At 39.3% G+C, this 13,970-nt stretch overlaps 2 protein-coding genes across 2 annotated transcripts in view; one reads left to right on the forward strand and one right to left on the reverse strand.

Moving 5' to 3' along the window:
- Positions 1 to 6,268, reverse strand: part of MRPL47 (mitochondrial ribosomal protein L47) — a 7,705-nt gene extending 1,437 nt beyond the window's left edge. Inside the window, exons 1-6 of the mRNA XM_072408147.1 lie at positions 6,112 to 6,268; positions 3,562 to 3,707; positions 2,869 to 2,929; positions 2,692 to 2,788; positions 1,768 to 1,898; positions 1,101 to 1,196 (exon numbers count right to left, since the gene is read on the reverse strand). Of these exons, the coding sequence (XP_072264248.1) occupies positions 1,101 to 1,196; positions 1,768 to 1,898; positions 2,692 to 2,788; positions 2,869 to 2,929; positions 3,562 to 3,707; positions 6,112 to 6,209 (629 nt within the window). The 5' untranslated portion in view covers positions 6,210 to 6,268. The remainder of the gene's footprint in view (positions 1 to 1,100; positions 1,197 to 1,767; positions 1,899 to 2,691; positions 2,789 to 2,868; positions 2,930 to 3,561; positions 3,708 to 6,111) is intronic.
- A 208-nt stretch (positions 6,269 to 6,476) lies between these two features.
- NDUFB5 (NADH:ubiquinone oxidoreductase subunit B5) lies at positions 6,477 to 13,264 on the forward strand. Its single transcript, XM_072408148.1, has 6 exons — positions 6,477 to 6,636; positions 8,115 to 8,200; positions 9,873 to 9,939; positions 11,037 to 11,098; positions 11,459 to 11,565; positions 13,022 to 13,264. The coding sequence occupies exons 1-6, from the start codon at positions 6,519 to 6,521 to the stop codon at positions 13,140 to 13,142; spliced, it is 561 nt and encodes a 186-aa protein (XP_072264249.1). The 5' UTR covers positions 6,477 to 6,518; the 3' UTR covers positions 13,143 to 13,264.
- The last annotated feature ends 706 nt before the right edge of the window (positions 13,265 to 13,970 follow it).

Here is a 13,970-nt window from a genome sequence, read left to right on the forward strand (position 1 = left end):
GGTGTGAATTCAGCCTAACTTCAGATGTGCTCCTGTGTCTATATTTAGTTAAAGTGAACTTTTGTAAAACTTTTTTTTTCACTTGATTCTTTTACAAAATCAGCCCAGCAGGCCCATGCTGGCTCGGCTTCCACCTTCTCTCTGATGCTCACTTGTAGGTCCATCGCTGCCTTGCACTGCGCATGCCTCAGATTGAACACTTTTATTTTACATTATAGGAAATCCTCTAAAGGTGCATGCACACAAGGAGCAGTGCAGAGTCTCTTGGGAAGTGTGACACAAATATCCCAGGAGGCTGCGTATTTCCCCTTCAGTCTTCACTTCCATTTCGGTAAAGACCGAAGGGAAGAGGTCCTCTCCACAAAAGTGTAAAAACAAAAAAAAAAAAACGCACATTTTTCCATTACATAACAATGAAAGTCACTCTTTAATATGATAAAAATGTGGAGATGCTTTAATAGCATCATGCATGTGATATCAGATCAGGGACAAGACAGACAGTGACCCCCTCTCATCACTGTCCATATTCTATCTAAAAATCTGTCTGTGACGTTTATCCGCAGTGTGTAATGTCATCGGCAGCCCAGTGTGATCGCTAAGCTTCTTGTCATATTCTGCAGCCTAACAACTTGCTGTGTTCAAACCCTCATATCTTCTAAACCGTTGGTTGTATTATCTTGAAATTTTTAAGGTACACGTGAAGGCATAGGAAACTGAAACTGTAGGTGCAAGTGGGGGACACTTGTGGCTAAACCTTTTAAAAATGTAATTAGTATGGCATTATGAGAACATAAATCTCTACCTAGCAAAATGTGCTGCCTGCTCTGTTACACATATCTGAATTAAGAGGTGCAGGGAAACAAAAATATAGATGGAAGTGGGAGACACGTGTCGCTATCACCTTTCATCACCATGGCATCATTACAACATTAAAAAGGAAAAAAAAAAATATATATATATATATATATATATATATATATATATATATATATATAAACACATTTGTTTTCTGGCTGTACTAAAATCATTGGGCAAAATGATGAAGACTGCAAGGATAGGGAATCATACCTCCCAAAGACACATTGCTTATTTTACATTACCTTTCATAATGATCCACGTATGGCAGTGCAAAAAACTTCTTTTGCATATGTCTTTTATTTATGTACCAAGGAATTGGCCATTCCTTAAAATTGTGCCTGAAAAATGCAGAACACACAATTCTTTAACAAACATATATATATAAGCTTTTTTCTTCACAAAATAGAATTAGTAAAAGATTATAATCAGAGAACAGAACCACTGGGCAAGCTTTCTTCTTGTACTGTGGATTGTTTGAGTGAAATAAGCCCACTTATTTAAATGTGCCACTATGTCTCCAAGAGATAGGCATAGGTGCAGATACTAAAATCTTTATTTCTGCCCCTGGCTGCTACTTTACTACAGCAAAAACACACATTGCAAGAATAGCATATCAATGGTTAGATTTAATGATTCCTATATTTGGCAAACCAAAGAAGGAGAAGCTAGAGTGTATTTCTCTAAAAAAAAATAATCAGTCATTATACAGGCAGGATACACAATTATTATTTTGGGAAATCAATCTCCTGGCTCTTGTCACTTAATTTGCACACAAACTACTCTTGTACTAGGATTACATTACTTTTTAACAAGGCATGGTGTCTGTGACAACAACTAGCATACATCTTACAAAAACACAATGTTCTGACATAAAGAAGGGACGCTATACTGACTCCAAATAACACATACCATGTTGTTTCCCCAAAGCAGTCTTTCCTCCATTCTCCTGGACGCCCCTTTTCCTGGCCAGTCTGCAGGAGACGAAGGGCAGTCTCTCTTTCGTTAACTACCTTGTCAAGATGCTCCATAGACTTTGTTACCTTCAAGAAAACATCATAAAGAAAAAATGTCAGCAAAACCAATTGTACAACATTGGCCTAACTTAAAACAGTTTACACTTGTGCACACACACATCATGAACTAAATCTCAAAAGGAATACAATGCATACTTGGGTTTAACTATTTTAAAGTTTTCAGTAGCAGGATGTCAAATTAAATTGTAAGGGACCAAGAAAAGCAATTGAAGCACAAAGTACTGTTAGTAGTCTATTATTAGTACTAAATGTAGGGATTCTTAGGGATATGAACTATTGTTTTAGATCTTTTTTTTTTTTTTGCTTCATTCTCACATTTTATTCCTTTTCATGTTGGTGTTACAAAGTGTGCTGCCTATAATATTTTATTATTAGTTTTAAAATTAATATTAGTTTGCCATTTGAATGCTGTGGACTATACCATTGCCTTGTGTTTCTGCTTTTTGTGGATTACACTGAAAAAAAATCTTGCATATACTTGCAAAATCTTACATATGAAAAATCTTCATATCTCATGTTTTCCTGCTCTGTCTCTCTTGAAAGTTTTCCTCAAGGTGTGCCCTAAACATGACATAGCAATCTACAATTCTGATTTCTTTGTGTGATGAAGTAGTAAAGCAAATAACAAAAACTCTGAAAAATGAAGGACTTTGCTATCACTAAAGTCATTTAAATTTCTCCAGACTCCCAGCATGAGGATAGTCATATGTACTATTTCTTTATACTTTTGCAGCAGTCTACATTATAAGAAATTATCATATATTAGCAAAATTATACACATTTCATGCCTTTTTCATACCTTGTAGAGCCGATAAGGACTGGGCATGGCTACTCTCTGTCGTTTGGACTCCTGCTCTAAAGTTAGCAACATGTTCTTCTCTTTCAGTAACACATACCTAAAAGTGGGTAGAACCGGATTTACTGTCAATACTGACATGTTGACCAAAGAAAATTGTGCTTATTGCACATCACTTACCAAAGTTTGTGTAAATCTTCACTACTTTTGCCTCTCAGCTGGTTTATTGTCCATAATTCGCCTATAAGAATAAAGTACATTATGTTACACTCCACTAAAGATACAAGGTTATACAACCATAATAAAACTCAAAAATATTTGTAAGCCTTCATACTATACTACTTAAAGCTTGTCTACCTTGGCTTTTCTCATGTTGCTATATGAACAAAACCCTCCCATTCAGAAATCAGTCTGGAAGAACATAGTAAAACAAACAGCTATTTTGGTAAAACAGAAAAGGATATAAATTTGGAACAAAATTTGCTAAATCTTTGCAATGCACATAAATCAGCCTGATGTTTTTTTCCACCACACGTAGAGATATATTTTAAATGAAAATAAATTTGTTATTCTACATGTTTTAGAAACCAAGTCAAGTTGGGAACAATACACTGCTTGCATAAAAAAATATATTCTTTGAATGATATCAATATCAAATCATCAGTTGACCTGCATTCATTTGTGCCTGGAATTTAGTTCTAGGTGAGCTCCTGACACAGGACAGATCATGTTATCATAGGTCTGCAATATGGTTCATAGAGCTCTAATAGAGTGCAAGTGTGCTAACTTTGCTTTTTAAAGAACAAATACAAAAGTAATAAAATGTAAAGTGAACATGGTTTGGAAAAATTGAAAAGTATTTTAGTTACTTACCCGACTTAACCGTTTTCTCCCCCCAATTCTGTGGGTCATCAAAGAACTCCTCAAGGCCCCTTCGTTCTGCTGATGAGTGAAATGATGTGCGCTGCTCCAGCCAGCTGAATTCTGAAGTTCTTCGGCTCAGAACATTCAGCATTACACTATAAAACAATAAATGGAAGAACATCAATGTAGAAGTGGAATAAAAGTGCTGGACTCCTGGGTATGGCCCATTGCTTTAAGTGTTCATAGGCGGCTTAAGTAAACTGTAAGTGTACATGAAGGGTGTGGAAGTGCTACATCACTGGTATAATGCCCGGAATATCATTTTGTGTTCAGTAAGAACAGTCAATGCATTTAAAGGGTTTTGAGCGTCCCCGTTCATCAAGGCTGGAGCACAAGTTGAGACTGGACAGGGCATTGTATGCTGCAGAAACATTTTAACAAACTTAGGAATTTCTTGCTACAGCTCAAGAAGGTTTCTAATGAGATGACACGGGCTACTCTTAATTATCTACTAGATTGTAAGCTCTTCGGGGCAGGGTCCTCTCCTCCTGTATCACTGTCTGTATTAGTCTGTCATTTGCAATCCCTATTTAATGTACAGCGCTGCGTAATATGTTGGCGCTATATAAATCCTGTTTAATAATAATAATAATAATAAAATCCTGGAACATCTATAAAGCAAACAATTTCCAGCCCTTAAGCTTCGTACACACGTCAGATTTTTCTCACCCGATAATCGGCATCGGCCAGATATCGGGCGAAAATCTGGCGTGTGTACAGTTAGCGTCGTCCATCGTCCGAACGACCGTCCTGGCCGATCCACAGACGATGAACGACGAGCGATCCTAATGCAAGGGAAGGGGGAGAGAGCGCAGCAGGGTGCCGCTCCGTCGCTCTCCCCCTCCCCTCTCCATAGAGCAGAACGGTGCTATATGTACAGCACCGTTCATGCATCGTGTAGTCCTTTGTGGAAGGATCGTGAAAGATCCTTTCCAACGACAAAAATTGCATGTGTGTACGCAGCTTTACTCTTAACCAGGCTTTCCCAACCAAGGTTCCCTCAGATGTTGGTAGGGGTCTCTTAAAGCAGAAGTAAACCCAAAACAATAAAATCATACTTACCTTCTATCTCACAGATCAGTCGGGAGGTTTCTTTCATCGGGTCCTGCGTTGTCCCGGTATCTGTCTTCAACCCAGCGCAGAGGGAGCACCAACATCTTCTTTTCTCACCTTCTTCTTCCTACGTCACCCGATCTCGCACTATGGAGTCACTCGCACTGTGCAGGAAAAAATTGGCAATTTTTTCCCCTATTGATGAAAGAGATCCTTCTGCATAAGAAGCAGCAGCCAAGAGCCTCCCAAGGGTGCGGGATGTAGGTATCCCGGGAGGCTCTGCGCTCCTATTCATTCTTTATTGCCTAGGCGACTTTTTTTTTTTTTTTTTTTTAAAGGGCGTTGGATTAAAAAAAAAACACAAACAAAATATTTTCTTTAAATAAAAGCCTTGCCTACCCTTTTATGTAAAGTAAAAATTCTGAGTTTAGCTACGCTTTAAACAGTAAACAGCAGCAGATTGATATTTGACCCATGAGACAAATTCCCAATGATCAACAATGTAAGCTGTCTCTTCTACACTGCTCTCCAATGTGAGAACATTTTCCATTAACCCCCAATTTATTAGGAAACTTTTCAACTGACAGATAGATTGTGCCAATGAATTCTGAGCTGTAGATACAATATGAGATTCCCCGATACCTCACAAATAGTTCTTTAGATTTTCTGGGGTAAAAAGTCTGCTGTAAGCTATTATTATAATTATTAGTAAACAGGATTCTATTGTACTTTATGTCTGGTGATCAGATTGTTTATACACAACACAGATTATACCCTGCACACATTACAGGGTGGTGTTTTCATTACATCACTTTACAACTCAAATATGAGCAGAAATGATATTGTCTATGTTCAAGTCATAGAGCTTTTCAAGAAGCATAATAACACCCAAACACCTTATTACATTATAAATATAATAATGAATATATATAATATTTCTGATCCAGTTTAATATAGACAGCATGACACAATACTTTATACATCCAGACCTTAGACTGTAAAAGGACTATGGACATTGTACAGCACTGCTTAATATGTTGGTGCTATATGAAAAAAAACTATTATATTAATAATAATTATAAGTCTACTGTCAGACTCTTCAGTAAAGTATCTGATGATGTTAACTTTAGGAGATATTTTGTATAATAAACAGATCCCAGGCAGACAATGTTGCTGATATGAAGTACACATGTAATGATGGCTTTGGGGTCATATATGTAGCATGCTTCTAAGCAAACTTCCATCTTCCTGCAGCAACCAATGTGCTGTCATTCTGCAGTCCAGCATTGTATTTTGTATTGTTGGAGGTCCTACGCACATTACAGCCCTGCCATGGCATGTTTTCTAGCTAGTGTTATAAAGCCCATGCCAAGGACACACAGAAAATAGATAATCAGCACAGCTGACCTAGAAGGTAAGCCCTACAAATGACACTTCATCTCTTACCCGGACAGACCGCCCAAAGTCCTGCCAGTGAGCCCGCCGGTACCCTGACATAGCCGTCTGCAACCTGTCAGCAGCGCCCTTACTGTGGACGCCGCCATCTTCCCAGGACACGACTCCCACAATGCAACGGGACAGAACACGGCTCTCGTAGGGCGCACGAGTGCTGTCATGTTCCCCTATCACGCTGTATTCTATTACTGGAAGATAGTGATATATAGATATTGTAGATAGTAATAATATAGGGCTAAGTAGGACCTTATTTTGGCGGGTGTATTAACAAGTATTTGTTTGCTGCTTGCTAATTGAACTAGTAAGGGCAAGTTTGCCAGTAGTTGACGTGTCGCTTTTGGTTTCGTAGACAAGCTGGGACTAGTACCCACAATCCCTTGCGCCTGTCCTCAGTGAACATGGCGGGGATGAGTCTCCTCCGGTCGGCGGTGGCTATGGCCAGCCGGCTGCAGCCTTTCCAACGCTGGGCGCTCAGGAGTAATGTGCTGCCTAAGAAAAATCCATCGGCCGCCTTGGGTAAGAGTACGGCCTGTCAGGCAATGATGTCCGCGGTGACCTTTGCCTGGGGACAGCCTGACATTGGCAGTGTGTCAGGTCCAGGTTATATGAATGTGCTGGGCATGGCTGTGTCAGTATGTGAGGGGATCAGAGGGAGCAGTGCTGTGTATGCTACACTTGTATTGTCAGTGCTGCCAGAGCACAGGGAGCCACCATTGCTTGCATGTTCTATGGGTAGCTTGCTGGCTGTGTTGTGCTGATAAATAAATACTGCTACATTATGACGTCACAAATAGATGCATTTCACCTGACCCCCCAAAGTTCTGCCTTTGTATCCCCCAAGTCTATCTCCCTGACCAGCTGCACCCCACACATAAGTATAATGTTCACTGATAGCAGAAATAGAATACATACAGTGCAAGATTGCCGAAAGCATGGGACAAGTGAAAAATAAATATTACCGTACTAATACAATCAGTAACCTGTCCCTAGAGACATGATTAGTGATGTACTGACACAGCCAGAAAGCCAAAGTTTGTAAAGAGGGAATTGGACAAACATGTCCGCAGATACACCACCCAACCTGTCCCGTCGCAAGCGGCAGATACACTGCCCGACCTGACGCAAGCTGGTTCTCGGATACTCGAGCTGACCTGACGCAAGCCGGTCCTCAGATACACGAACCAACCTGTTGCAAGGGGGTCATCGATATACCAGCTGACCTGTCACGGGGCAAACCCATCCGCGCATACACCTGCCAACCTGTCGTGGCGCAAGCCCGTCCACAAATACACCAGTCAACCTATTGCAGTGCAAGCTTGTCCTCGGATACACCACTCGACCTGTTGAGGCGCAAGCCCGTCCTCAGATACAACAACTAACCTGTCGCGGCGCAAGCCGGTCCTTGGATACACGACTTGACTTGTCGCAAGGCGGTCGTCAGATTCACCAGCCGACCTGTCGCGGCGCAAACCCATCCGTGAATACATCAGCCGACCTGTCGTGGTGCAAGCCCGCCCCTGGATATACCAGCTGACCTGTCATGGTGTAAGCCCGCCCCTGGATATACCAGCCGACCTGTCGAGTCACCAGCCCGTCCTTGGACACACCAGCCGACCTGCGGCCGCACATGATTCATTGGCGGTGCTCTAAACAAGATTAAAAGACAAAAGATTTCCCCTAGTAAATCTGGCAGTACACCCCAGCACAATGTTGTTGTAAACACATCTTACCAGATCAGTCAGTTTTGGTTTTTGAAAACCTTAGTATGTTGTTGTACTCGTCACAGATTATTATATAACACACAGTAACGTGGGAATGTCCCTAATAAAAAGTTGTATTCCATCTTTTTTAATGCCCCTGGCTGGGTCTTCTTTGAAAAGTATATTTTCACTTCATTTCACCTCTTTCATTAACCTGGGTGAAGACTTTGCAATACAAATATGTTCTATTACAATACCACTGTGCTAAATCTTTGTGCTTCTGTTTTCTTCCAGCTCCCGTGCGTTATAGCAGCGGTGGGAAGCGAGTCTTTGTAATTGGTCCATCAGTTCACCATGAAAACAAATTCAAAAGCTACTTTGTAAGTCTTCTCTGGGTTTAGAAAAGACATTTCTTTTTTGAGCCCTGGTTTACCAGTTTTCAGATCTTGGAAATGTTGTTATTGTTTTATATTTCAGCATATGTATTTGAACTGAAAGTATGTTTATGTCCATCATGCAGACTTGTATGTATTTATACACTGGCAATGAATAGCCCTGTGTTTGTGTGGGTAACCGAAAGAAAAGTCCCCAATGTGGGTGGCATGGTGGTTCACACTAGAACTTTGCCTTGCAGCACTGGAATCCCAGGTTTGGCCAGGACACGATCTGCATGGAGTTTCCATGCACTCCCAAAAACATACAGTTAGGTCAATTGGCACAGAAGCCAAAACATTTTTTATAAATAGGGAGGGTTAAACCCGCTTTCACGGCCACCATTTTTTTTTTGGAAGGCACCTGTGTAGCACCACCACAATGCCATGCTGTGGAAAAATGGTGAAGGTGTGTTTTCTGGACAATTCCTGTCTTGTGGACTCAACAAGTGAAAGGCTTTCCTTCCATGTAAGGGACATTCCATTTAGAGAGATCTTTCTGTTGATCAGTCAGAATTTTGGATTTAATTTGCCTTTCATTCCCAGTGACAGTAGTGATTCAAAGCAATACCAAAGAGTGAATCCCCCTAATGGGGAAAATGTTTTATTTTAAACCTCAAATTATGTGGGATCTAGTGCAGTGTGTGAGCATGCTTTATGCCAAGCAATTCTAATCATTTCAGTATCCTGCCAACGTATCATAATAATCCACAAAATACGCTTGTACTATGTATGTCAGTGTTTTACCGTCCACAGTAAAACAGATGCTTTGGATTGTTTTTTTGAGAGTTGCAGCAAAGGCACTAACACGTACAGAGTGTTGCCATATGTTGTAGTAATGCTAGTTTTGCTTGGAAACACAAATGTTTAACCCTAGAACTAAGGTATGCCATTAGGGGATTTGATTCTATCCTTTCAATATTTCTAAATGTTTGTTACTTTGTACATGTAAAACAACACATGTAAAAGTTACATGTATTGTTTTAGTTACATGTAAAACAATAGCCTAAAGCGGAACTAAACTGAAAATAAAAAAATCACACTTACCTTTAATCCCATAGATCCCTGGATGGCGCTTGTCCTTCCCTCGATCCAGTCCAGCGTCATCCTAGAATTCCTCTTCATCTGTTGGGCACAGCCATCTTTCACCCAATTTTACACTGCACAGGTGCGAGATTGGGTGATGTAGCCCGCTGTAACTGCGCATGAGAGAGATTGTCATCTCTTTCCCCTTAGTGGAAAAAAGTGCCTGTTCTGCGCATGCCCAAAATCAGACATGCGCAGAAGGAGCAGCCAGAGCCTCCAAGGATGTGTGACGTAGGTATCCCGGGAGGCTTTGTGCTCCCATTCGGTCAGACTGAAGGGGAAGGTGCTGCACCCCCCTTTTTTTTGGGTGTTGTTTTTAAAAAATAAATAACATTTTTCCTTTACATATAAGGGTTGTCTACCCTTATGTAAAGTGAAACTGTTGAGTTTAGGTCAGCTTTAAATAGAGTCACCAGATCCTGTGGGACACATGGGGACTAAAGAGCCAGGGTATTCTTCTATCCTGGTGCTTTTGCTTTCATTTTCTATATTTCAATTATTTAGTCCTCTAATGTAAACATTTTTTTTTTTATAGAAATTCTACGTACTGCTTGGTGCAGTTCCTGCAGGTATTGTTATATTACTCATCAATATTTTCATTGGTAAGTATCAGTTGATTTCATTGTATATTTTTAACTTGTGTATTAATATTTTTAGAATAATGTATTTTTTTTTGTTATAGGTTCCTAAAGTACCATGACTTGTTTAAAAATTGACCTTGGTTTCCAAGTTGAGGTTTAGACTAAAAAAAAAAAAAATATCTAGTCCCCCCCCCCATATTACTTACACTAAGCTAAACTTCGCCCCTACCCCCACCTAGATACTTATGGACCTTTCCCTGATAACCGCAGCCTCCCTTCCAAACTTTTTTTGTGCTTGCCTGTACAATACCTTCTCATAGACTTGACTAGTGCCTTATGCCAACGGTACTGGAACCATTCAAGTCTGTGGGAAGCTACTGCATAGATTCAGTAGTGTTAAGAAGATTTCTGAGAGGATCTCATTGGAAGGTGTTCCTCCATCTGAAATATAAATGGCAATGCAATGGTATTCAAACCTGAACGTATCCCGAGGTTCCCATATGTAAGGTATTAAACTCCTCATACGCAGGGCTCCAAGACTTTTCTAGAGGTGCCCCGACTCTCTGGAATGGTCTTCCTCATCCTATTCAGCTTGCTAGTACTTTCTCCTCATTTAAAAGAGCACTCAAAACACATCTTTTCAAACTTGCCTACCCATCTTCTTCTGTCTTCTAAAACCTTCTATTGTGTGTTACTTCCCCGACCTCCTAGATTGTGAGTTCTTCGGAGCAGGGTCCTCCCCTGCTGTGTCACTGTCTGTCATTTGTAACCACTATTCAAAGTACAGTGCTGTGTAATATGTTGGTGCTATATAAATCCTGTTTAATAATAATATTAATAATAATAATAATAATAATGATAATATTATTTTGAATAATAATTACTAAGGGCTGAAACCTCACACTCTAGAGGAGGATATGTTTGTAATGTTTAGTAAAAAGATGGGTACTGCATGAAACATTGCAGGATTGAAATGAAGACCTCCCTATCCTTTTTTTATGCATATCTGTAAGGTAATTGGCTCATACAAGGTCTTCTTTTGAGATTATTACATCTATTAGAGAAAGCAAATCCTATCATAATGGGAATTAAAAGATCTTTATATGTTATGTTAACAGGTCCAGCTGAATTAGCAGAGATTCCAGAAGGCTATGTTCCTGAGTTCTGGGAATACTATCAGGTACGTTTTCAGTGGTGACCAGTGGTGTTCAGTCTTTGAAGTATTACAACTAGTGCAGGTATAAAGTGAAGACACATAGATGTAAAAATAGCCCAACATTCAGCTTTATCTGGACATTTCCTAAAGCCCTGCAGCAACTTTCAGATTTTTTTTCCCTTTAGTAGATAAAACTGTAGAAGAAGGAAGCCTTCATGTTTTCTTTAAATACTGAGCTACCCATATGTAAAAGTGCCTCCAAAAAGCCAATGTATATTGGCAATTGAAAAAAGGATCCTTGGATTTGTCTACTTGATACTTGTCTTCGACTTTTTTTTTACCCAAGCTACTGTTATGATTATGATCTCTTATTATTTTTTTCAGCACCCAATCAGTCGTTGGATAGCTCGTAATGTGTTTATTCCTGTTGATGAATCGTATGAGAAAGCAATGGCTGTAATCCACCAAGAAGAAGAGAAACGCCACCTCAGGTAGACCGATAACTCTGTTCAAGTTGGTTTTAACCTGATATATACACACAGTAACGAGTGACCCTGACAATGGCTAACAAAGATTTTTTTCCGCTGAGTTTCGGCCTCGGCTAACTAATGCATTTGTGGATGAGCGATAGCAAACTGCATCTGCGGTGAGCTGTATTTTAGTTTTGTTTCGGCTAACAAAGATTAAGTGTGATTCCGGAATGAATTTGTTATCCATGGTATCACTGTATGTATGTATATCTGTGTGTGTGTGTGTGTCCTGAAAAGGTTGGCGACCGATGCCCTACAGGATTACCTTTCTAGAATACTAACATTTTCATTTAGATCAACTTGTTCTTGCAAGTGCTGTCTCTGATCTTTACGAACTACTACATTACTTCAGAATGCCATAGAAACAGCAGGGATAGTGAATGGAACAACACAGCACTTTGGGTGGCTTCATACGTTCATATGTCTGATACACCACTAAACATTAAAAAAAAATTCAAACGGGTCATCAGTGGTATATCATATTTAATAAGTGCCTCACATTCCAACACAGGAAATTCAGCAGCACATGACAGCACCTTGACTTATTTGATACTGACTGTAGCTAGTCATAAGCTTTATCACTAAGTACTGTTAGTAGGAAACCTGTCAAGGCACTGTCATGCCCTTGTGAATTATTCTCTAATTTTCCAGGACTGAGCAAATTCTAAGAAGCTGTTGGCATTGCCTGTGTGGAACGTTGAGGTAATTGGTAGTTTCCTTAGTGGCAGCATGACTGTATATACACCCGAAAGTATATCGGATGCGGAAGATATTATCCACATCCATAGATCTTGGAGAGTGTAAAGATTGTCAAGGATCTGCATATATATATATATATACTACAGCCACTTTAACCACCTGAGCGTTACACTGAGGTCTAGATTTCTGTCAAGCTCCACTCCATTTGATTGTACCCTTGTAAAATAGGCTTCATCATGGGTTACTGCCCTCTACTCGGTTTACACCTTTGTAGTTTGCAAAGTATGCTAGACTTTCTAACCAAAAACCCAGGAATATCTGTAAACTTGTAAGCATTCTGTCTAAGACATACCCTAACCTCTGTACTAGAAGTGGGGGAAGGGAGTGACTTGCACTGCAGTCTGTGCAATTTGAACTCCCTGCTCTTCAGATCTGTTTCATATAACAGCTGTAGGATGAATTGAAGAAGTTGTTGCTCTTATATGAAGCTTGCCACCTACTGGCTGTCATTGGTAAATATTAAATGTTTTTCTACTCAACAGTTTAAATAAAAAAAGTGCATTAAAAATGTATCATTCCTTTAGCACCAGTGGGAAGAGCTTTTGTTCTGTATATTGTCTATTTATACTTTAAATATGCATCATGTCATTGTTTTTTTTGTTTGTTTTTTTTAAATTCTGTTTGATAGAATGTTTTTGTTTGTCACTTTTTTAATCAGGCTTTATGAAGACATTGCCCGGAGTTCTATGAGACTTAGGGGAGATGGTCCGTGGTATCATTTTCCAACTCTGGATAAAAACCTTATTGACAATGAACCTAAATCCACCCCTGATCTGTAATAGATCTACTCATCCAAAGTCAATTGTATCTCACTATAAGTAAAAATTATATATGTCCTTTCCATAAATGTTCATACCTTTTCATCTTTGTTAACAATAAAATTACTTATTTACTTTGAAAATTGAAGTTTTTGAACATTAATAAAAAGCAATCCTGGTTCTGCAATTATTTACCGAAATCAAAAAGTGTTTGGTGCAAATGACAATATTTGACATGTGTTCACCCTAGTCCTGCTAAGCTGCACAACCTTTGGGGAACCTGAACTTTTTTGTTACTGTGTCAGTCAAGCCAGGTAAGTGAAACAGAAATATATGTATATTGAAATTTATATGAACTGCAGCTGTATACTGCACACTTGTCATTCTGTAGTTTTACACTAAATTCATCATGTGTTGCTCACTTATTGGACCACAAGCAATCCACTGACTAATGCAGTCACCTATGTACACCCATTATATATTGCAGACCTTTTCACTTAAAAAATGTTTGAACAAGTAAACATTGGATCTTCATTCAAACAGAGCCTACAGATAAAAAGTAGTTTCTTTTTGATTATCTGCCTTTTTCAAAATTTTCTACAACATTTTATTGCCATTTAAAGCAGAGCCTTCAGTAGATTTCTCTACACTTTGACATGTTCTTCACCCTGCTTTGGAATTGCTACAAGGAATTTCTCAAATGCTGTTTTTGGATTTTGCCATATATGTACTGTTATTGTGGCCAGACTGTTTTATAATAATTTGAGCACACTGTACTAGAAGACTTGGTCAAAAGGTTAATGTATTTATTTTATTTCAATTTATCTCTCTTTTGCTTCGTAGCAGTCA

This window comes from Pyxicephalus adspersus, chromosome 4, assembly GCF_032062135.1.
Source record: "Pyxicephalus adspersus chromosome 4, UCB_Pads_2.0, whole genome shotgun sequence".
Lineage (NCBI taxonomy): Eukaryota > Metazoa > Chordata > Amphibia > Anura > Pyxicephalidae > Pyxicephalus > Pyxicephalus adspersus.

What these genes read in the sequence shown, in the direction of transcription:
- NDUFB5 (XM_072408148.1), top strand. Translation starts at nt 6,519, where the DNA reads ATGGCGGGGATGAGTCTCCTCCGGTCGGCGGTGGCTATGGCCAGCCGG. An exon ending in AAATCCATCGGCCGCCTTGG is followed by an intron (nt 6,637 to 8,114) that starts GTAAGAGTACGG and finishes GTTTTCTTCCAG; the next exon opens with CTCCCGTGCGTTATAGCAGC. An exon ending in ACAAATTCAAAAGCTACTTT is followed by an intron (nt 8,201 to 9,872) that starts GTAAGTCTTCTC and finishes TTTTTTTTATAG; the next exon opens with AAATTCTACGTACTGCTTGG.